The sequence below is a fragment of the Aythya ferina genome (genome assembly GCF_964211825.1).
Source record: "Aythya ferina genome assembly, chromosome: Z".
NCBI classification, from domain to species: domain Eukaryota; kingdom Metazoa; phylum Chordata; class Aves; order Anseriformes; family Anatidae; genus Aythya; species Aythya ferina.
In genome coordinates this window covers 83308987-83334578 of record NC_140299.1, presented here as the reverse complement: position 1 = coordinate 83334578, position 25592 = coordinate 83308987, and the positions used below count along the sequence as shown (strand labels likewise).

At 37.7% G+C, this 25592-nt stretch overlaps 1 protein-coding gene across 3 annotated transcripts in view; it reads left to right on the top strand.

The window, feature by feature from the left end:
* Positions 1 to 14855, top strand: part of KIAA0825 — a gene marked incomplete at its 5' end in the record, with an annotated part of 250673 nt that extends 235818 nt beyond the window's left edge. For all 3 annotated transcript variants that reach the window (XM_084504191.1, XM_084504188.1, XM_084504190.1), the window contains one exon: positions 12270 to 14855. In XM_084504191.1, the coding sequence (XP_084360317.1) occupies positions 12270 to 12384 (115 nt within the window). In that variant the 3' untranslated portion in view covers positions 12385 to 14855. The remainder of the gene's footprint in view (positions 1 to 12269) is intronic.
* Positions 14856 to 25592: the final 10737 nt, after the last annotated feature.

The window sequence follows — 25592 nt, the reverse complement described above, 5'->3', positions numbered from 1 at the left end:
TTGGATCATATATAGATTTTATTGGCTTGATTTCAGTATACTTAGTCAATAAAGGAGAGGAAATGGTATTTATGTCAGAGATTTCAAACCTGTTCCCATCCTGCATCAAGATGAAATACAAACGTTTTGGAGTTCATCCTGCACACACACAAAGCCAGGAGCCTGGCAGTTGGGGATTTCACCAGCACACAACACACCCCTCCTCTGTCACTCTCTCATGTCTCCTGCAAGTGATTTGAATTAGAAAGATACAGACTGTCCCACAGTGTCAGTTCCTTTCTCTTCTGCTAAGGAATTAATAAAATCCTCATAGAATCACAGTGTTGCAGCCCAACAGAGTGCTGCGCATCTTTCCCTTGTTCTCTCCACATCTCTGACCAAGGAAGCAGGGTGGGGGTGTGAGCTCTGTTTGCCTTTCTCATGGGTTGCAATGGCCAAACCACTACACTCAGAACGCAGGAGAGATATTTTCTTGATTTCTAGATGTTAAATGTGTTTTCCCTTTAAATGATGGCACACGTGTAAAAAATATCTACCAAATCTGTTTTCTGGGTTGGCAAAAATTGTAAACATACCTGTGCAATTCAGTTAAAATCTGCATGTCTAAAGCAAGACTTTGCATGGTAGTATTGCTTTCCTGCATATCCTTTTCTTCATCCATTTCCCCCTTGCTTTGTGACTTCCACTGCTTTTTAGTTAGTCAATCAGATGTAAAACTGCCTTTCTGCTTTATCTGTCAAATAATATGTCCCTTAGCTTATGTACCTTAGAAAACAATGACAGCCAGGAGAAAGTTTGGCGAGCCAAATATTCTTCTCACTAGCCTGATAGGAAATTAATTAAATGTTCACTGGAGCAAGTACAAAATTGAGTACAAAATCAATATTAGATACATTATGTTCAGATCAGCTAAGTTTCATCATACTATATTCATGTGTAGTTGTGTGGGTTGTTTTTTTTGTTTCTTGCTTCTTGTTTTTTGTCTTTGTATCACAAGGTTTTGGGTACTCCAACTCTAACAGAGTAATGAGAAATAATGTAGTAGACCAATTCCTTTACTATTTATGCTAAGTACAGCAAAATCCTTCAATCACTGCTTGCATTAATAAAACCAACATTATAATTTAAATTATTGTACTGGATGAATTTGAAAACTAGAGCCTCATAATCTTTAAAACAATATTTGCACAGTAGCATTTGACTTTCCAAAGAATGGAGGAGTAGAAGAAAGCTACCGTAAATATGAGGTCTATTAAGACATTTCAGTATGTAGTATTACAGTTTAATCAACCCCCTATTTAGCTAGTATTCTAAAGATGTGTATTGAAATGTAGTAAATGCTATTTACAATTAAAATATTTCCAGGTGCATGCATATTGAGTAAATCAATTAATCTACATGAGAGTTTAAAATATATTTAATACATAGCTTTATGAAATAACTTTCTATAGATACTTTCCTCAAGATCAGTTTCATGTTTGAGAGGTTGGCATGCTGTTCTGCAGAGTCACCAGTCTTTGTAATGGAGCAAAACCACGTGAAATTTGTCGCTGTTTATTCATCTTTTCCCATTTAACAACAGCCTGTATACGTCAGTGGACCTGAGATAAGCAGAGAATAGAGAACACAGTTTGCCTTTTTCAGGAATACAATTAGGGAATTTCTTCTAGTTTTCTCTCTTGCTTGGGTTTCAAGATGTTGGTCTGCAAGATTTCCATAATTTTCAGTCCTCTTTTCCCTCACCTTTCTCTTAGCATTGTGGCAGTGTTTTCCAGATATGATTTTCCCATTTCTGGATGTAAATATTAGTTACCCTGATAAAAGCAATATTATTTTGTATGACACATGGAGTGAACTGAAGAAAATATTTTCAGTTCCAAACATGAAAAAACAAAGTCTGTCTGTCTTTATTTCTTTCTCTCTTTATTTAGTATGAACCTTTCTGTAAAGGGCTGCAATACTACTGAAAGAGGAGCCAAACTGCTAAGAATGAAGCATACTGTGGACAGAGATCCTGTTTATCTAACTTTATTTCCTTGTCTGCATTTGTTTATTCACCTGTTTCCTAGTCTGTAATTGATTTGTTATGTTATGTATATTTATATCTGTGGATTATGTTATTCTTCTTTGAGGTGGTATCTCTGCATGTATTGGTTGTTGCTTTTTCAGTCTAGCCCTGGTAGTCCTCAGGGAGCATGAGAAAAGGTTGTACAAGCAGTTACTAAGTTTTGAAAATAAAATAAGAAGCAGCTGCTAGGCTTCCGGGCTTGTTGAATTCAATTTTTTCTGTATCTAACAATGGAAACCAGCCAATTTATTCTGGCCTTTCCATCTCCTATTTTGTTTTATTTTTGGCATATCTCAATCTCTAACATTAAAGAATTCATTCTGACTCAGTATTAGCCCTTAATGATCACGTCCTTTATTGCAGTTTCCATACAGTTGCCTTTCAAAAAAAAAGGAAAAAAAAAAAAAAAAAGTACTACAGACCTGGAAAAGAAATCATAGATTTTATTATATTAGACATCTATTTTCTATAGGAAAAGAAATACAGGCAATAGTCACATGCTGTCCTTTATTGGAGGACCATATTTGCCCTGCCAGTTTCAGACAGGGAAATGAAGCACTGATGTACACTAGAGATATTTGATTTGGGCGCATTTACTCCAGTATTTCAGCTATCACAAAAGGCTATTACAAAAGCTATAATCACTGATTTTTCTATGCAAGGACAGGTTTGCATGGATAAAATAAAGCGAAGGAAACTTGCTTCCTTTCCTTGGGGTACAAGCTACTTCAGAGAAGTGATGCTATTCTTATGGGCCGATCCAAATCCTTGGGAGCAGAAGGGAACTTTTGTTCACTAGTAAAAGCATTTGACCAAGATCCATGCTAAAACAGCAGAACAGTGACTGCTGCTGTCTGATTGAGGGAATTGTCCCATACCTAATCTGTGAGCTGGGCAGAAGGACGGGACACCCAAAGAACCCCACCTGCTGTGCCACCACGCTGGAGAAACTCTCTTCACTGACTACATGTTCCCAAGGGGTCCAGCCTAAAAAGATGGAGAGAACTAAACATAAACAGATAGTCCTGGTAGATAATTTTCTGGAAGGACTAAAAAAAAAAAAAAAGAAAAAAAAAAAAGAAGAAGTGCATTCTAGTGTATATTGAAACATGTATGGGTATCTTTTATCTTTTTACTACTAGTGGAAGATAACTATCTTACTTGTATAAGGTATTGGGATTACATTCCCTGTAACATGCCTTTGCTTGTGTACCATCTTGTGATATTCTTTATTGGATTTTTGTCAGCATTTTCCATAAGGCACTCTATACTTTTAAGATAGCATATAAATGTACTATATCCAAACATAACTCAAACTGCAAGCTGAAGATTTAGAATGTGTAAAAATGTGAAAATTAAGGCCCTCTGAATGATTTAAAGTCTGCCCTCCTAGCTGCAGGTATGGCCTTCTGAGCTTGGGCCAGTACCACACAAACATTAACTATGCTCTTTCCAGCTCATTCAGTGCTGTCTCTGGCATTTATCTACAACGCTTTTTCATTCCATGTAGAAATATCATATGATACCATCTTTAGTTACATGAACGCATACTAGTCAGCGCTAGATGCAGCTGCAGCATGCTTGAGGGGGGACAACTGTGCCATATGGGACAGCACTAATGACAGGGCTAATGTTTCCTTTTGTAAGGCTGCCTGCTAGGATTCCTATAGGTGTGAAGGAGATGTGGTGTTTGTGTGCCATCTGGGGTAGTTCCACACGGTATGGGGAAATACAATGAAATGAGGAGAAGCTGAGAGAGGTAGGACTACTCATCCTGGAGAAGAGAAGGCTCAGGGGGGTCTTGCTCATGTGTGTAAGTGGATACATCTCCCCTGATGGGGGGAGCTGAGGTAAGGTCTCTTCTCAGTGGTTCCCAGTCAGAGGACCAAAGGCAACAGGCACTTACAGGAAATTGTGTAAGCATAAGAAAACCACTTTTTTTTCACTCAAAAGGTGGTCAAAGTCTAGACCACATTGCCCAGAGAAGTTGTGGAGTCTCTGTCCTTGGAGATGCTCTGATCCCTGTGGGACATGGCCCTGAGCAACCTGCTCCAGGTGACCCTGCTCTAGATGAGCACCAGGTACCAGGATGGGGCAGGCCTGGTCCTCACGGGAGACTGGGGTGTTCTGGCCAGGGGCCAGGCAGGAGTGATTTTTCTTTGCTACAAGTGTGAAAGGACATAACATTTGCTTAAATTTGAATAAAACCTTTTGGTACCAGTACAAGTCAGCTTCCTGGCTCCCCTAAGTGTTCTGCTTATATTGCACATTTTTTCTGCAAGTTATGAACTGAATGGAATTATTTTAAAAAGGGAGGAAATTAATATTATTTAATTCAATGTCTTAAGAAAAGTAGGGGATTATATTACTCCCATGATAATCCATGTTTTCAAAATATTCATCTTTTTATGCTATCTTAATAGCCCCTTCTTAATAATGGCAGGAAGTTTTTTGTTGTCAAAATATGATTTTTATTCTTTTTAATTCCTATGCCACAAACCTGTCAAATTATCAAATATAATTTCTCATCAGATATATCTTGTGTTTATATTTATGGAACATACATATGCCACAGTAACCACACTTGAAATCTTAATCCTCTCAAGTATTTACATTGGGTTTTCAACATTCATTATGGAAAGCCTCTGTAAATTGAAATAAAATGGGGAGGGGTGAAGAGAGGGAACAAAAAGTGCATGATTTGAAGAGCAGAATATTTGTAGTAGATCACAGAACCATAGAATCACATAGGTTGGAAAAGACCTCTAACATCATCTAGTCCAGCCTTTTACCTAGCACTGCCAAGTCTACCACTAAACCAGGTCACAAAGCGCACTATGTGCGCTTTGGTTCCCAAGCTCTACCGTGTAATTATATGCAGGTAAACCTTATATTTACTTAATGGAAATGTTGCCTGCGCTGTGATCATAACATACTTCCTTTGGTGGATTTGTGCCTCTTGATTTCCTTGAAAAATAATTACCAAGTTACAAAGATTATACAAAATTCAAAATCCTTCAAATATTCACATTCTAGCACTTAGCTTATCCATAGTGTTATTGATCCCATTCTTCCATAAAATCTGCCATTTTGAATGTCTGCGTCATTAGTCTGCTATGCTTACACATCATTCTCACGTGAGTATATGTATGTGCATGTGTTTGATATTTTGTGTGCATTTGCACAATCAAGGACACAAATGTTCTTACTTAATTCAAAGAGTCATATAAGCTACTCAATACATGCACTAGAGTTTCTTGGGATGGTCTAAAGTAGAAATAAAAGAATAAGGAGAGGATATAACCTGTAGGCGATAAGCATATGTGATCATACCACCATTATTTCTGTGAATGTCATTATAGGAATTTATCCTTTGTGGATAAATATCCTTTGTGGATAAATAACTTTGCTTAGGACTTGAAGAAGTTTCTTTCATTGTGTTTTTAACTTAACAAAGTGCAACAGCAAAAAATCAAAATGCTTTCTTTTGAATAAAAACATTTTATACATATTTGGTTACTGGAAAAGATGAAAATAGCAGTTCAGGTTAAAAAATATTTGAAAATTTGGGGAAATCAAAAACACATTCCAAATTCAGATATAATTTTGTATAAAAACCTACATCATGTACTTATAAAATGTTGAAACCAAATGTGTCCATGTTGGATTTAAATTTATATAGCTCTTAATTAAAATATTTGACAATGAACACGTCATCTAAAACCTGCCCTGTCTTAAAAAAGCTTTCAGCCAATTTTTCACCAATTAGGACACGTATAATTTATTATTAAACAAATGAGAGTGCCAAGCACCCTCCCTAACCCTGCCAACATGGGAATGTGCTCACATGCACTTCATCACTCAAAAGCATTATAGTTCTACAATCCTGCTGACCTATGTATATTTCTTTTATTCTTCATGCTATTACAGAATCTAATTCACTCCCAAATGCACTTAAATGCAGTAGCAAGTCCCTCTTTCAGAAGACACGTATTCCATGACTCAGAGCAAAGTTATGGAAAGCCAGCTGGCCAAGGTCCAGGACAAAACAAGCATTATGGGAATTCAGGTGCCTTAGTCCAAGAGGAGTATTTGTGGACTGAAGCAGTGTGGAAGAAAACTATTAGAAATGTATGATTTCTCTTCTCCCTTTCTTATTTTAGGTATTATACATAACCATGCTTTCTACTGTGCTACGAATTTGAAAGAAAAAGGTTAAATTAAAAAAAGACATAAGAGAAAGCTGAATCCTGTTGCAATATGTTCCCTCTCTCTGCAACTCATGCTTGGTGTCTGTGAGGCTTGATTCACCATCTTTCAAAGATAAGAGACAGCAACCAACATTAACAGGAAGGTTGGCTAAACACTGCCTCTTCTTTCCAATTTCAGCAGGAAAACTGAAAAGCTGAAAATTTTTGCTGTGTGCCTTCTCCTGTCCTAGACAACATTCTTTGTAGCTGTGTTCTTGCCTTGAAAAATGATCTTTCATCATTTTATTCCAACACTTGTGAAGTTTCTATTTCAGAGAATCAGAGAATCATAGAATGGTTTGTACTGAAATTTTCAGGTTTGATTTAATTATGAATATGGTGGAGGACAATTATTTTCACATACATTTTCATGAAAGCAGGGTAAGTTTCCTCTACAGATGTATATTGTTTATTTCAGATTAAGAAAGACAGGAACTTATTTGCGTTAGGTAGACACAGAGACCTTGTCCCAGTCAGTGTGATTTCAGTGTGAATATCACTACTAAAATCCTCACATTCACAGCATTGTTGCTCTGGGTCTTGTTCAATAGTATAGTAGCTGTGTATGATGATGGCTGTCCTCCTCCCTGTATTTTTATTGTCCTTCAGGGAAGTACATGTTTAATAGAAGTATTCAATTACTACACAAATAACTGAAGCAAAGCAGACGCCCTTTGAACTGTTAAAATTTAAGGAGTTTGTTATTACAGCCTTAAAAAGATTTTCACCAAATGCAATCTGATTAAAGTAGAAATAGAAAAATACATGTAAAACATTGTCTGACATAGAAGCTGGAAGATTTCTCAAGACTTGAGATTAAGGACAAACATTGGGTTTATATGTCTTTCTAACATAGACATAAAATGCATTTCATGGGCTATGATTTCTCATGATATAAGAGGTGTGTTTTCAGCTGAAATAGGAAGTGAAAGCTACAGAGATGTATATTTGTCTAATACCTAAAAAGTGGCAAAAACAAAGATACCAGCTGCTGAGATTCCTCATCTCACAATGCAATATAACAGGATAGACATTGATAAAACAATTGTTTCACTGCCTGCAGGACCATACTCCACAACTGTCTTTTACAAACTGAGGGAAGCAAAAATATAATTCATTAAAATGCTCCATGAGCAGAGATAATGTTTCTTTCTTCAAGAGTGGGATTTCTCTACCCTTTGCAGCTCATCATAGGGAATGGTGCTGACTTTATTGACATTATTCCAATGTATTTAAAGGTAAACTTTTTTTTTTTTTTTTTTTTTTTTTTTTTTTAGTTAAAACAAAAAGCATATAAATTTAAATGTATAGAATTGTCATTCAAAAGTATCAAGAACTATCCAAAACTACAAGACTCCCATCTCAGGTGCAAATGTATGGGTATACTCTAGCACAGAGATAATGGTTGTTTCATCCAAAGGTGACTGAAATCTCACCAAAATTCATGAAGCTCGTGCATAATTCTGAGAACAGGATGTGTGCTGGTGTTTTACAAGTAGTGTGGAGGTTGCAAAAGGCAAAAATTAAACACCAAAACACCTGCCTCTGCTTCATGCTTCCTTTGTTGCTTGCCTCTTTCTCTGTTGATGGCCAGCAAAAAAAAATGGTCATCTTATTTTCATCAAGCAGCTAATGAAATTTTTCATAATTATATTCTACAATGAGCAAACATAGGGACAAATACGAGGACTTCTTTTGGAGAAAGTACAACTAATCATTTCACTTCCACTCAAGTTTAAAAGGGAAGTACTTGCTCATGAAAAATGTTCTTTAAACAAAGAGGGACACCGGGGCCAACAGAGCTGGGAGGGCTGCACAGCTGCAAGCGCATCGCACGATGAGAGAATGTGCCACAGCTGGCAGCCCATATGAGGGATAAGTCCCCTGCAGAAAATCTGCACCTATGAAACAATGGGATGAATTTCATTTCAGTTTCACAAAATTGTATTGATTAGTTGTTTATGCACAAATTATGGCTTTCTTTTGCCTCGTTCAGTTTATAGTGTTATTTATAAATAAATTCATTCAGACGGAAGTTTGAAAATTACAGCAAAACAGCTTACTGAAGAAAATGAAGATGAATATGTGGCAAATATTTTCGTGAACATTACATGAAACAACTCTTAAATCACATAAACATGAGAAGGAATGGGATTTAAGTTTAAGCATATCTTTTTATTCTTTTCCCACCCTTGACTTATTTTCTTGCACAGCACTTGGCAAAAAGAGGCCTTTTCTGCTTTTACTGACTTTTTATCAAAATTCTTCTTGAAAATAGTGTAACTGTAAAGCTTTCCAGTGGTAATTCAACAAAATATAGAGAAACTTAAGAGCTTGTGGTACTCTAAGCCTGAATATTTACCCATGTTATGATCCCTGAGGGGATCTCCTCAGCGTATATAAATATCTGAGGGGTGGGGGACAGAAGCCAACCTCTTCTCAGTGGTTTGTGGGGATAGGACAAGGGGCAATGGCTGCAAGTTAGAACACAGGAAGTTGCGCACTGACATGCGAAAGAACTTCTTCGTGGCGAGGGTGATGGAGCATTGGAACAGGCTGCGCAGGGAGGTTGTGGAGTCTCCTTCTCTGGAGATATTCAAGGCCCGTCTGGACACCTACCTGGGCAGCCTGCTCTGAGGAATCTGCTTTGGCAGGAGGGTTGGACCCGATGATCTTTCGAGGTCCCTTCCAACCCCTACAGTTCTGTGATTCTGTGACTCTGTGATGCTGTCTGAATGGCACTGTGTCTACTTTAGATTGGATGTGAATTATTCCATCTATTTTTGATACATAGCAATTATTAAATATGGCTATTATTCTTCAGTACAAAATGCATATTTAAAGCTATCTAATGGACAGCTGTACAGTTAATGTTTCGTCATTTACCAGCTTCCCTACAAGTGGACCTGAGATATCAGCTTTACCGTAGGAGATAACAATGGTGCCAGTATGGCAAGCATGTATTTTAATTCCAGTGGCTGTGCTTTCTATTTTTTTTCCCTTCCATTACATGAAGTATGTTGTAAGGTTTATCAAGTCCTTATTAAGAGCTGCAATTATTAAGAAATGCAACAGATGTCAAAATACTACATAAGCACACAAGATACCACTATAGAATGTTTATATTATGGTGACCCTTTTTGTCAACTCTTCACTTTTTATACATTGTTTTGTATAAGCTTTAAAAAGGACGTGGTTAGTCTCTTAAATAGTAGCAGTACAGTGATTTTTCAAGTTCAAAATACATCTGAATTTCATAGCATTCTTACATTTCATACCAACTTTGTTAATATTTACTCTTCCCTGTTATTTTTTTGCATAATTTTCACTCAAATCTTTACACACTTGCTATAAATAATGAACTGCAATTAACAGTAACTAGTCAAAAAGTATCTATTAAAGTAAACTTCTCAATGAAAAGGAGATCTATCAATGAAAAGGAAACTTCTTAATAAAACTTCTTTAAAAGTGGCAATCTTCAGCAGGTAAAATCTGTGCCACTTCTGGCTATCCCTGTAGAGATATGACTGTGTATGTTTTATTTCTGATTTAGAATGTTTCTTCTTTGCTATCAACTGCATATACTTCCCTTTGGTCTGTAACAGGCATCTAAGAATAGTATGTAGTCACTATTTTTATTTTTATTTTTTTAAGTGACTCCATGGGATTATAAGTACAATTCACAAAATATATGTACATATATTTTACAATATGTAATTGTATCATTATGTCTTAAATCTAGCCCTGCTAAAATGTCGTACATAGTTTTTAAAAGATCCCTGAAAAAAATATTTTTCTCTGCATCTTTGCAAAAAAATTTAATGATTCTTTAGCTTTTATAACTCAGTATAGTGGAGAGACAAATATATCATGGAACATATTCCTGTATGCCTGTTTATCTAAATGGATGTATTGATGTTAATTATGAGCAAGGATAGCATTTGCTATTTTATTGATACCTTACAAAGGAAAGCTGAGCTGGAATAGCTGAACGTTCCTAGGGTACTGAATTCTCTTGCCCTCTGTTAGCTTAAGGATGCACAAGCCAAGACTTCCTCTCTTGCCTCATTTATGAGGGGAAACAGAAGCCCTCCCAAGGCTAGGCATCCTTTTTGACCTCATGATCTAAGGTCTAGGGGACCAGCTTCAGTGATTCCTGTTATTTATCTGTGCTGAAGTGTTTTGCTGCATTTGTCTGAAAAATATTCTGCTAGCTTCTCTTCCCTTGTTCAGCTTTATGGAATATGGAGAGGAACAGCATGCAGAAGAAAGGTTTTAACAATTCTCTTCAGGTGCATACAATATGTCATCAGCACTGTTTGGTGTTTCAGTTTTTTTGCAAAAATATTTCAAATGTTTAATTCTGAGTACACTAGTGGTAATGGCCTAAAAACTTCCATTTCTACCCTAAGGTTTACAAAGGTGTTGCCATCTTATTCTAAACACATTTTTCTTTTAAATATGAAGAATATAATGAAAGTTTGTTTTACTACATATCTAGACACTGATTGATATTACGGTTATATGGACTGTAGCTGCATGTAAACAAAATGGTGATATGATGGATTGGCTCAAATAATTTCAGTACCCTGTTGGAATCCTGATTTAATATTATCTTCCAGGATATGGCCACAGAAAAATAAAATGTACAACGGCTATATATTTGGAAATTTTCTCTAAGGGCTATATTACTAATAACTTGAAATAACAGAGACGTACAGGTTGGCTGTTCAATTGATGAAGCTTGTATTTTGAAAGTAATTTGTGATGGTAATGTCATTCGCATTCACATTCACATTGCTTGAACTGGCTAACTGGATTTGTACCAATTGCTATTGCCAAAACAATTGTCACACATTTTAGATATGCTAGTAAAAACATGTTCCATTTTGGACCAATTTTAAAAGAGTACATGTTGACTCTTCCTGTGTTTAAACACAGACACCTGAATATTCATCCCATTCAGAATAGCAAAGAAGTGCTGTGGCCCTCTTGTTTACAGTCCAGTAGTCTTTTACAAACCAGCACTTTCCCCAGATTTTAAGCGTAAGATTGGAACAATTTCAAAATTCCATGAGAGACCAGGTGTGTGCCAAGCTCATTTCATAGATCTTTAATTCATGGATACTGTTAAGCAAATGCATAGAAGACATTCTTATCCTCATTGGACCTGCTTAAATGCTTTAAAAATAGACTACTTTTTGATAAAATGGTAATGTAATGTATTAGTAATAACTTTTTATAAAGTGAACACTAAAGAATGTCCAAACTGGATGACATTGAAGATTTTTACCAACACTAATGTTTAAGATTCAATGAAATGTGCTGACAACTATGAAGTCACTATCTTAAAAAGGAATCTGCTGATTTATTGTTAAGCTTCCATTAGCAAAGACTGCTAGATTTCTGTGTATTATTCCTCCAGCAATAACTGTTTTGAACACATTCCATTTAGCATTTTCAGTTGTCTTCCTTCTAAGCAAACAACTCCTCCACCTAAAAATATGCAACAACTCATATTGATTAAAATAAGTCTATTTGACTGGTAAAGTGGTGTTTCAGAATGACTCTGAGGGCCATAAATTCAAATTAAAGGTTGCACTTCTTTTGCCAAGGTTTAAAGAGATTCGTCAGTGCATTAGCAAAAGGAAAAAGAGGAAACCAGCCACCTGGTTTTATAGCATTCATCTGGGACACTTGCACACGTAACTGTGATAAGGGCCCATATAGCCAGATGTTATACACTTACCTTAACCAGGGGATGAAGCAGACAGCCACAACAACGACAATTTGCTGTTTTGTATGATTCAGTGGTGTTAGCTGATGCAGTGGAGGTGGTGAGGGGGGAACACAACAGCAATGAATTGGTAACAAATTTGGTATGAGCTTTCTTTTCTGAAAACTGGTTTAAAACACATAATAACGTTAATTAAAAGTTCTTTCTCTTTCAGGTGGGAGATGAAAGAAGGTGCAGATCTGGAAGATGAGGAGAAAGTTATGGTGGAACACTTAAGAAATGTTTATTTGACACAAAGCACTCCTACCTCAGAGGATAAAGATGAATAATTACCTTGACAGGTTTCGGGTAGCACCTTTTTCTGAATTCAACATGATTAACTTAATGGCTTAGTTATAACTGACAGGAGTAGAAATCTCAGGAATATATATCTTGAGTAGGAGTTTTAAACTAAAGAATGTTCCCCTGTTATTGTCTAGTCACCCCATCCAAGCAGCAGTTTTTTAACACATTCATAAGACAAGCAACAATATATGGAAATGTCAATGTCACAAAACAAGGAAGGTGTTTCTTGATACTGCGGAGGCATAAACCTGAATGACAAACCAAGAGCTGCTTTAAAATTACAAAACTCACAGTGGCATCTAAAAATAAGGCAACTTTGGACACATTCTAAGCAAACACCAGTGATGTGTTGGCATCTACCATTTGGTACCTGGCTGGTGTCGGAGCAGAGCTCAAGGACTTCTTCTTTCTCTTGGTGCTTGTGTTCTGCTTAGTGCTGGCACTACACCACATAAAAGGGGTGGCAAAGGATGGGTTTGGGCCATGGGTCTGCAGTCCTTGGCGAATCGCTCTGTGATAGGTACAGCTGGCCATTATTCTCAAGAGAAAATGCACCACATTATTGCCCTCACAAAGTCTGGACTTGGCATCCAGTCAGTTATGGCTTCAAAGAGTGATCATAGTGAAACCTGCTGGCAGCATTCAAGGTTTTGAGATGGGTCTTTTTATTTTTAAATATATATATATTCTTAGGAAATGATCAAAGGGCTATCTTAACAGTGAACTGAGAATAGAAAGAATACAGAAACCAATATTTATTTCTGATAAATATAGTAAAATTCCATTTTCAAAGTAAGCCCTGTCTAATATACAGATTTACCAAATACTATTTGTTTGTTGTTGTTGTTGTTTCCAGTTAGAGATCTTGCTCACAGATTAAAAATACGTATTGAGTTAGGCAAGAACCTATTCTGACAATAATTTTTACACAGAGGTTGTGGTTCGTATTTCCATAGTTTTCTAAAAATAATCCATCATTATTCTATTTGTTTCTTGCACTAGAAGTCCAAGGTAACCGTCTTCTCTGCCTGATTCTGGCAAGATCTTGGTAAGGCTGTAATCTGAGCTGCAGATTCCCAGTGCATCTTCTCACAGATGCTATTATGGACATAACTCAGACCACTTGAATAGGAAGGGAGGTATTTTTTTTCTTAAGATTTCAGCAGCAGCTTGGGTAATCCTAAAAGTAATGATGCCATAGGGTCTAATCTGAAATGCAGTTTTTCCTCCTCTTAATTGCTCTTTTTTTTATCATGCATATAAAATATTTGACCATTTAAAATGAAAATGGAGACTGCTGCTTCTTACAAATCTCCAAAGATCTTGTTACAACACTGCATCAACAAAAGGGATATGTGGCAGTGGTACTTCAGAAATGATAAAAATACTATTTAAAACATAAAACAGACTTTTTCCTCTACCAGTGATATTGTCATTTTGGAACATAAAGAAGTGATGAAGTGTAAAAACAAATTTTCTTTTCTTTGTATTTCACCTTTGAAGATTAGTTGTGGTTTTAAGGCTTAAAAAATGGCTACAGGGATTGCCTATTACAGCAGGTGCAATATTCTGACACAAGGCATACATGTACATACTCCAAGCCATACTAATACTGTGTCTGTGCTTGTGGAAGTTGGAATTAGAATATGCTTTCCTGTTTTAGCAAAATCTATTGTACATAATCAAATTTTTGTATAGTCATGTAAAGCAAATTTCTGTCTATATGGTGGAACTGACTGAAATACAGTTTGTGAAAAAGCTCTGCTTCTGGGAAACCCTTATTATGAATACGATAAACTTTGCAAGTGAAATAAGCTAACCCTCACTTGCTCTGAAATGGGTATGCCCATATGGGGGGTGGTTCCAAACTGGTTATGATGCTTTAAATTCACAACACGCCTGGTTCTGGAATAATCTGTAAACAGTCACGTTAAAAAAAATCATCTTTATGCCCCTTCCTCCCTTTTCTCCCAGCCAAATTAATTCAGCAGTAACCCAGTGGGTTAAGAAAGATGATTTTGTCTTTCTTAGCAGCATATTTATAATCTCTACCAGTGTGGAACTGAGACGCTAGAATAACTAGCCTGAATAAAAGCTGTACCTTTGCACAATACTTTATTTGGATGTTTTCCTTATCCAAACCTATATGTATGTAATATGTCTTTTAGAGTCTGAATGCAGGATAACATGTATTTGAAGTTGAACCTGTCCGTCGGTGAGAAATAGCAGGGCTTGGTTTGCAGTGTAGTGATCCTATTAACTGACCTTCAGGATATAAAAGAAATATCATCATGGCACTGTCACTTATGCTGAACACATGCTTTTGTAACATTCACATTTGTTCAAAGAAATTACAGTAATAATAAGAGTCATTCTACTAAGATTGCTAAACATACCATTAATTTATCAAGACTGCTTACTTTAAACTTAAACCCTTAATTGAAGAAAAATGAAAGACACTCGGAAGAGCTGATTATTTTTACATTGTAAAGTGTGTAAAATCAGGAGTGCTTGTATAACAGATTGCTACATTCTTTGGCACTTTTAAAATAAATAATAGTTCTATATTCTTAGACAAAGTTCTTCTGATTCAATAATTGACTTAAGATTGCTTTCATTCTGGAGAGCAATAGGTTCACAATGCCACAATGCTCTGCTTTTGTATTTTAAGTACTGTCTCTTTCTCAGTACTTGTTGACCCAAGAATGTCTCACACTTACATTTAGCCTTAATAAATTAAGGCAATGATGGCCAGATTTGCTGGCTGCAACGCTATCCCTGTGTTGCATGACTAGTGCAGTCTGACCACATTAAACGCTCCTGAAAGAGAGTCAAAAATAAGGATAAAAGTCTGTTATGTACAGCAGACCTTTCTGTATGGGCAAAAGCTGGCCTTGTTGGCTCAGCACGTAGCTTAAAAAGAAATTATTATACTTACACAAGTGCATTGGATCAGATAGCACTACCTAAGTGCCTAAGGACTGACATTAGAGCTGACACCTAATTCTCATTTAATATTTTAGTATGCTAAGCTCTCTTTACTAAACTGTGGCTAAAATGAGAGATTTTGTGGCAAGGAATGCCTGTAATTTTGTTCAATATCCAGTTCAGGGTGCTCCATGTCTTAGCATCTTGGTACTTTTGAAAGGTAGTCAATAAAAGTAGAAGCAGGGAAAAACCGAGCCAGCATTAACAGTAAAGAAACTCCAGGAAGACAGGCGAGAGAGCGAGAATTTTGGACAATGACAGACACTGAGACATACCCCTGCCTTTTAGTGACTGCTGTCCTGACAAACAGTCTCCCACAGATCACACTTTATTCTGGCAGAGGGCTTTTGTAAAGACCACAGGCAACAAAGCTGTTTGTTCTAGAAATATGCATGATGGTGAATGGATGTTCTCTAATTCATCTCCACATCCTCACAGCAGTGCAAGATAGGCATGAGGCCTGGCTTCTTCTAATTAGTCTCCTCACACAGAAATATTCCATTTTCCTCTCAGATGGGAGGTCTTAGCAAAATAGTACTGAATCTTATCTACAGAAAGATACCAATTATATGCTGACATAGAACTATTTTGTAGAACTCCTTAAAAACACATGCAATCATTCGTAGTGAAAGACACAATTCAAACTTACAAGGCACTAATTGAAAGACTGAGCCTAATTGAAAGACTTATAGCCTTATGCTTGAAACAAGAGCATAACTTAATGTCAATGGGAAGACCTCTAAGTAAGGATATAGATCTCAAATAGGTCTTGGCCAATAGGAAGCTGCTTCCCTGCAGTAACCATCTGTGTGGTAGGCAGTGGCATGAGTGGAAGCATCAGCTCTAAACCATTTAAATGTAAGGTCCAGGAATCGGGCAAGTACGAGCTTGGTTTTCCCTCTGTCAATGGACCACAAGACTTGGGCAGCAGACTAAACTGACTGGCGTTATAAGGCAGGTAGTATGTGAAATGCATATAAGGCCTTGAGCAGTTTGGGTGTCAAATTTGGCCTTGTAATACCCACCAGTAAAATGCTTCATATGAACCAGATGCTTCATCACTACCTTTCTCTGTAGCAAAAGCATCTGAGCAGAGTTTACATCAAGCGAAACAACTCCACAAAGCCAACAAAACAAACACAAAACAAAACAAAATAATCAAAAAAGCATGGAAACATGCAAACAAGTAAAAGTACATCCAAATCCTCTTCAGTTTTTCCTGAAAAAGCGTTTCTGTAGCAACAATCTCAAGAACTGTCAATTGCCAAGTATTAATGACATAAAGCAATCTTCTGAATTAAGATTGTATATAGACAACTATCCCTAGCTGTGAACGAGGCATTTAAATCATGGCTAGCACAAATTTGGTAACTACCAGTTTGGGCCCTTTAGATCCATGGAAACTTCAGCTGCTAATAGATTGCAACCACCTCTGAGAATCATAAAATGATCTAGGTTGGAGAAGGCTTTCAATATCATCAAGCCTGATCATCCACCTGGCCTACCAAGTTCCACCACCAAAACCACATCCCTTAGTGCCACATCCACACATCTCTTGAATACCTGCAGGGACGGGGACTTCACCACTTCCCTGGGCAACCCGTTCCAGAGCTTGACCACATGAAGAAATTCATCCTAATACCAACCCAAGCACAACCTGCCACAACTTGACACCCTGAGAAAAGAGGCCTCTTTAAAACTTTCCCAATAAATAAATACATTAATTAAAATGGCTGTAGAGCAAGCTTTCACTCATATAAAACACCTGATGTATGGTTACCAATGCACCAAAGCATGTTTTTTAGATAACTGTTAATGACATGGTCATACATACTTTGTCCCTCGATGAATTCGTTAGAGGACAGATACATAGTTACACAAGCAACTGTGGGGAGTTTTTAATCACATAATATCCAAGTGCTTTACCTTTTGTCCCATAATCTCTTTTTCCTATGTAAAAAGTTCTATTTACGTGATACTTGGCCTCCATGAGGACATAACACTTAATGTGCTATTTTGGCTCTGATTTGTTTTCCACCTCGATGACCTTCAAGCATCCTTGAAAAAACTTACTGTTTAATGTTTAATATTATTTAGAGCATAGGTGCAGTTCAAACTGTTTTACCTGGGCAAATAATTCATTTTCTAAATTAACTGTCACAGAGACTTAAAGCAGAGTAAGTCCTATCTGAGTAATTATTTGAGGTTTGGGGTTGTCTGAATCCTCCTCCTGCTTGTAATGGTCCACATGCATTTCATAATATCTATGCTTTTTGATTGTTCTAAGCTACCTGCATTACCTGGGATAATGGGAGCTATTTATATATTATTTGATTTTCATTTGTTTGTTTTAAGTAAAATTAATGTGTTCTGACCTAGGTTTTGTGTCCTTGAAGTCCTCTGAACTTTAAGTTTATGTTTGGAAATCCGTAACTCACCTGTTTTCCTGTCAAACACCTATTTACAAGCCAATGTAGCTTATGCCTTCTCAAACCAGATGTGATACACTGTCTTAGGGAATGAACAATTTAATAAATGTAAAATTCAAACCGACCACCCGCAATATTATCATACAAGAAATGTAGTAATCATCTACACTTGGAGTGTCACTTCTCTGTATATTTCTGATATAGCACCATTATGAAATTGTTTACTTATGTTCTGTACACTTTGTTGATATCTTTGATTCTACATAATAAACATGACTTAAATGGGTTTTATTATGTAGATTAAGATTATTCTTTCCCTCTAGAAAATGGAATGAAGATTTGGGAGGTAAGAGGTTGAAACAGCAGGTGGTGTACGGACAAGCAAAGAGGTTGCTTTCTACAGTAAGCCAGATGTGGCTTTGGGAATGAAATAATCTTGGCAGAAACCCCACATGCAGGTATGTATTAACTTCAGGAAATTGATGTCTCAACATGTGCTATGAAGTGTTCCTTCAGAGGCAAACAGATCAGGTCACTTCAAATCGCAACAAATTTCCAGTTTCTAGCTCCCCTATTACGACTAAGGCCCCCAGATTTCATAACTGTCCATCTACTTTTTCAATGGACAGATTGATGTAGGTAGCTGGATTAATGTAACATAAATGTATTGCATGATTCATCTGCCCCCCTCTTCTCTCCAGACAGACAAATAACCAGAACAAAGCAGACCATTTATTTCCAACACCTATCCAGGCACCTGGTCAACAGTATTGAGCAAGATTGTACTTGTACCAGCATTTGCTATCAGATCACAGTACTTCTAAAGCCGTGAATCAAATAAAGTTTTAATTTTTCATGTTTTGAAAAGTATCCCTGCTATGGTTCTTGAATTTCTGTACCAAAAGCAGCCAGTTCTCTAGCAACCCTTTGCCTTCCCATCCCATCCCATCCCATCCCATCCCATCCCATCTCATCCCATCTCAAGTTTTGGCCAAGATGTCAGTTTTTTGGTATCTCCTGATGTTTCCAGATGAGACTATGACCATTCCTCACTCAGCACTGTACAAAATGCATACAAATCTGTACAGTGTGTACAGATGAGATACCAAAAGTAATTCGCCACACACAGCAGTGAAACACTGGTTAAAGCTTCTGCATTTTACCACTAACATTCCTTGATATTTGGGCTGACCTCCAATCTTACAAGCATGAAGGTGAGATGCATGGTTTTGCAAGAGTTTTTTGTTTGTTTCTTTGTTTTGTTTTTGTTTAAAGAGCAGGAGAGGAAGGAGAAGGGATTGTTTGTTCATTCTGTTTACACTGCTATTTTAATTCTATTATCTTTGTTGCTGGTTTGGTTTCTTTCCATATTCGTGAGTTCAGTCTTTAAAAAGTGTCTATCATGGCAATATGCACTATAGGAACTAATTCAATCTAGATATCTCTACTAAAATGGTCTATTATTAACATGATTTCTTAGTTCAGCTTTGTCAGATCTCTCTCTGATATCCACTGTATTCCTTCTTTGAAGTGGGAACAACAGAAAAAATCTGGTATCGTGCTGTGCATTTTTAGGGATCTCATTTTTCCAACTTGAGTGCTGAAAGGTGCACTTAAACTACATAACAAAAAAGGTACATGTATTTGCTTTTCCACTTTATATGTACACAAATTGTTTAGATGACAGTTGTACAATTTTTTTTTTTTTAAAAAGTTATATAATACCCTGGAGCAGTCATCTGCTCTAACATGCATTATTTATTTAAAAATCATGTGTGTTGCTGAGGGATTGATAGTTTGGAGCAGAAAAAATATAAGCATACTAAGCACCTACTTGCAAAAATAAATCATGCGATCATGTATTAAGGTCTAATATTTCAAAATTCAAAGCACAATTAAATTGTTTGCACATGTAACAGTAGTGAAATAACTTTGCAAAGTTTACATCATAAGCCCATATATCTACACAGTAAATAGCAGAACACAGGCCATAAAGTTCTGTCAATAGAGTTGCTTTCAATCTCTGTTTCATTCCACCAAAACTTTTCATATCAGTCTGGCATTTTTTTGAACAACTATATACAGGACCAAAGAACTAGGAGTGGGAACTTGAAATATAGATCATATATATTTAATCTTTACAACAAATGCAAAAGCAATAAGTGAAAAACAAAGACATAACAGACTGTAAAAACTCTCGAGAACATATAATGAAGAATGAGAGTGAATGTCATGACAGATTTATGTATGTTTGAGTTTCAGCAAAACTGCTGAAGACAAATTTGAGAGTATTTGTGTATCATATTTCTGGCACAATAGCAGGAACCAAAATAAATTATCCAGGAATAAGACATAAGAAACAGATTCAGGGTATAAACAACAAGCAGAATAAGAATTTTGAATTAAAGAAAGAGAACTTTCAGGCCAAAAGGAAGAGATGTTTTTCAGCACTCAAGAACAATGTTGGTTTTTCACGAGTTTTCAGTATTTCACAGTAATTTTTTTTTTAAGTTTCTAATTTAATTCTTGTGAAAAGTGTTTCTCAAAAGATAACACATCATATTTCTCAGGAAAATTAACATATTTTTATTTTTCATGAAATGCATTCTCTGTATTTATGTGCTGTGCAGGGTACACAAAAAGCCTATTCCATCAGTGTCAGGCCACAGGAATGAAGGAGCAGAAACTACAGAGGGAATTCTAAAGAGAGATTTTCTTTTCTTCCACTGTCTTGTCTCTTGGGCTTAGTTTCGGAAGGAATTATTGTGTCCCAGAAGACACAGGCTAACTCTCCCAGAACCATACATCCTAGAGCTTCCTATTCTTATACACAACTGCTAGATTACAAAGCCAGGCTTCATTTATTTATTTATTTTAATCTCTGGAAATGGCAGCTGTATTTGGTTTAAAAAATACTTATTTTTCCTATTACAAAAAAAAAAAAAAAAAAAAAAAAAGTGTGTTTTCCAGATCTGTACTCTGACAAGAGCTGGAAGGAAGTTGCTCAGTAGTGATTCCTCTTGTGCATATAAATTCCTCTCCCTCAAACAGTATGTTGTGATTTTAACAGTGTCTGCAACAATAGGTGATCAGTAGGACAGAGCAGAGGTATAATGTGATCCTCCTCTACCTTAGCACCCTTTACATCCTTGTGTCCCAGCAAATGATTCCTAAACTGGATCGCATTCTTCAGTTTCAGGATTCAGTACAAAGCTCAAGTGTACAAGCCACTTTTCATTTATTATAAATGTAAATCAGACCAATGTAAAATAAAAGTGATCAGTCTTAACATACTTGGGTGCCCCTGTTGCTAACCAAGCTTGTGCAGTTTATAGTGCTCTTAACCTACAATTATCTCACAGAGGACTAAAGATGTTAATACTTCACATTATCAGATGCTGAAAGAAGAAATGTAGGTATGTCTGAGGAAACAGCTATGGTATTCTACCAGCACTGAACCACGGGAGCATTTAACAACTGCTTATGAAAGTTGCATTGCAGGATAGCTATTAAAGTCAGACATCCTACTTGCTACAATCATCTATCAGCTGCTTCTAAAATCCTGCCCACCTTCTGTGTGTCATCTGGAGGAGATAAAGTTTTAATTGTGAGCGGGTGGTATAAAAAAAATAGAAAAAAAGACAAGGCGCCTTCTGTCATTCCAAATTTCTTGTCCTATCTTGCTTTATGTTTCAGCATCTTTGTGCCAGTTGGAGTTTTGCAGGCTGCTTTTAAGAAGGCAAAAAATATAAATAAAATCAATAGAAACACATAAAGATCTAGGACGACAAAGAACATACCATAAAGAATGTATTGCAGAGAATGAGAAAAAAAAATACTGCATTTTGCTGGTTTATCCCTTTTATGCTTTGACTTGTTTCATCTAAGTTTCAAATAATTCCTAGTTTCCTTGGTATCTATTATGAAATTCCCTCTTTGTCTGTTTAGTATGCATTTATATTTATCATCTTAAGAGCTTTTTCCCTGTTTCTACTAACCTACAGTACTGAACAATAGAAACTCATGTTTGGGGGTTCAAAGTGGTTTCATTCATAATATTTTCATTCAGCTTTTCCGTTCAATTTTTTGAGTTGATGAGACTTGACATTTTTTTTTCAGCCATTTGAAATAAGCCTTGTTAAAGCAGTATTTATGTTACTGTAATAAGAACTGTCTTCAGACCACGATCACTTGTCATAGACACTACAAATATTTGGTTCCCCTGGTGTGCTCCTCTTTAGATATGATGATGAAGTCTTAAAATAACTTCTCCCATGTTCATTGCAATTCTTTTGAGTTACATTTTTGCCTCAAAATTAAAGAAAAAAAAAAAAAAAAAGGTATTTTCCTACTGACAGCACTGAAAATTTCATGCTCTGTCATGCAGACTGCAGCCCTCAGTGAGAACAGCTATTCCCATCTCTGCTGAAGACAGGCACTAGCAGAGACACTCACTGAGGTCGGTGCCTCCTTCACCAATCGTCTGGCCTGCTTGTCTCACTGTCCCAGGGCATCCCAGGCCCTTTGCTTTCAAGTCATTATTAGTTTAGTGGCTTTTCTCCAGTTCTTATTCCCAAGTTTGATTTTTTTCCCCTCTGTGCTGTTTTCAGTGCAGTGTCATTGCTAATTTCATATGACAAGCAATTTGACATGACAATTTTTTCCTCTTTGAAACTCCCTCACTTTCTTTCAAATTAAATTTCCTAATTGTTTCATGGGTAAGGAATAAAGCCTGTGTCCTATATTTTATTATTTTAGAGGGGAAAAACAAAGGCATGAAAACTGTAAGGACTCCTTTACAGATCAAATCCAGGTGAACATATATGATGGATGTCTAGCTCATACCAGAAAAAAAAAAAAAAAAAAAAGAGAGAGAGAGAGAGAGAGAGAGAGAAATGCCTCTCTGCTGCAGATCTGTGACCATCTGCTATTAGATGGCTTAGCCATAATGGCAAATATAGAGAAATCAGGTCTCAAGAGGTCTTCAGGAAATCTTAATCTTAATAAAGAGACCCCTTTTCTCCTCATTTACCGTAACTAATGAGTTTATAGCAAAAGTGTACTGTTTTTCAGTGACTGATTTTGCAGTTTATACTGTTAAATTTCCTCCCATTTCTCTCATTGTAGCCAAGAAGATCATTACTCATAATACCTTTCAACTTAGTGTCATCTGCAAATTGCATGGGTGCATAACAAATTCTGATCTCTATCTTATTAATGAGTATATTGCACATATTATGTCCAAAAACTTATCACGGTCCCTAAGGAGTGCTCCTACTCATTTATCTCCTACCTTATAACTGCCTTTCAGCTTAGGCTTCTCTTGTCTCCTTGTCAGCCATTACAATTCTGGTTATTCTGACTTATCATCACCCCCACCTTCAGTAACGTTCCCCATAGGGAATTGTATCAGGGGCTTGATGGGATTCATCCCAGGCTGCTGAAAGCGCTGGCTGATGTCATCACGAGGCCTCTCTTCATTTTTTCAATGGTCTTGGGAATATGGAGAGGTCCCAGATGACTGGAAGCTGGCAAGTGTTGCCCCAGTTTTCCAGAAAGGCAAGAAAGAAGACCCTGGGAATAACAGACCTGTCAGTCTCAATTGGTAAAGTTATGGAGAAGTCTGTTCTGCGAGTTACTGAAAAATCTGAAAGACAATGCAGTCATTGGTCATAGCCAACACTGGTTCATGAGGGAAAACTTCTGCCTAAGTAACTTAATTTCCTTTTATGACTAGGTCACCCATCTAGTTGACCAAGGGAAGACAGTAGATGTCATCTGACAGTAGATGCAATCTTTTTGGATTTTAGCAAAGCTTTCAATACTGTTTCTCACAGTATTCTTCTGGACAAACAACACATAGCTAGACAAATACATAATATGGTGTGTGAACAATTGGCAGATGGGTCAGGATCACAGGATTATAGTAAATGGAATTACATCGGGCTAGCAGCCAGTCACTAGTGGGGTTCCACAGGGCTCCATTTTCTGGACCAGTTCTTTTCAGTGTTTTTATAAAAGATGAAGGACTTGATGAAACGTTCACATGCATGCCAAATATGCTTTTGGATGATACTAAATTAGCATGAGCTGTTGAATCCCCAAAGAGTAAAGAGGCCTTGCAGAAAGATCTTGACAAATGAGAGGGCTGGCCAATCACCAACCACTTGAAATTTAAACAAGGTGCTGTATTCAGCACCTGAATCATGGCAACCCTAAATACATGTACAGGCTGGGTACAAGTGGATGGAGAGCAGCTTCATGGAAAGGGATCTGGGGATTCTGGTTGATGGTAAGTTAAACATTGAGTCAGCAGTGTGCCTTGGCAGCCAAATGGGCCAACTGCATCTTGAGGCACGTCAATCACAGTACTGCTGGCTGGTTGATGGAAGTGATGTCCTGCTCTGCTCTGCGCTGGTGTGGCCTCATCTCGAGTACTGGGTGCAGCTTTGGTTGCCACAATATATGAAGGACATAAAACTATTAGAGAGTGTCCAAAAGAGGACTATGAAGATGGTGAAGGGTCTAGAGGGCAAGACGTGAGGAGAGGCTGAGGTTCCTGGGTTTGCTTAGGCCAGAGCAGGCTGAGGTGAGAACTCATGGATGCCGGCAGCTCCCTCACCAGGGGAGCGGAGGGGCAGGTGCTGAGCTCTGCTCTCTGGGGACAGTGACAGGACCCGAGGGAACGGCATGGAGCTGGGACAGGGGAGGGTCAGGCTGGGGGTTAGGGAAAGGTGCTGCACCCAGAGGGTGGTTGGGCACTGGGACAGGCTGCCCAGGGCTGTGGTCAGGGCTGTGGTCAGGGCACTGAGCCTGATGGAGTTTGAGATGCATTTGTACAATATTCTTAGACATAGGCTATGAATTTTGGGTGGTGGTGTGTGGAGCCAGGAGTTGAACTTGCTGACCTTTGTGGTTCCCTTCCAACTTGTGATATTCTGTTATTTTGAGCCTACATTATGGTGCCTTTTGCATGGAGATGAGAATGATTTCTCTTATTCCTTTTCTGGGTGTTGGGGGGTCATCGAGGCACCCCGCTTTCCACCAGAATAAGAACAGCGCTGGGAGCAACCTGCATGACAAATGTGCCTTCTCCCACACAGACCTGGCCCAGTCCTAGCTCACAGGACTCTTGACCAGACCTGGAAGGCTTTTGGAGCAGAGCAAGGAAAACACCCTGACGGAAACAAACTAGAGACGGGTACTCTGGCTACACCCCAGCGAGCACGCCAGCACTGCTCACGGCGCCCACCAGCATTTTGGGGCAAATTGTTAGACATTGGAACAGGCTGCCCAGGGAAGTGGTGGAGTCACCATCCCTGGAAGTCTTCAAAAGACGTTTAGATGTAGAGCTTAGGGATATGGTTTAGTGGGGACTGTTAGCGTTAGGTCAGAGGTTGGACTCGATGATCTTGAGGTCTCTTCCAACCTAGAAATTCTGTGATTCTGTGAAATCTTGGGGCAAATCTGTGAGGAGGCAGCCCCGGGCACAGGGCACCAATATGCGCGTCATTACATGGACCTCAACGTTTTGTTATCAACCGACTCAGAATGCTTTTCGTCCGCCTTTATTTTCAGCTGCCCGCTTTGCTGCTTTTATTTCATTTTTATTTTCATTCCTCACTTTATCAACCCGAACCAACCTCCCCCTTCCCTCCTCCCCCCCCAACAACAACAACAACAACAACAACAACAACAGCGCTGCCGCCCCGCTTCCGGCTTCCCCGCCGCGCCTCCCCCCCTCCCCCCGCCACTCCCGCGCGCTGACGTCACGG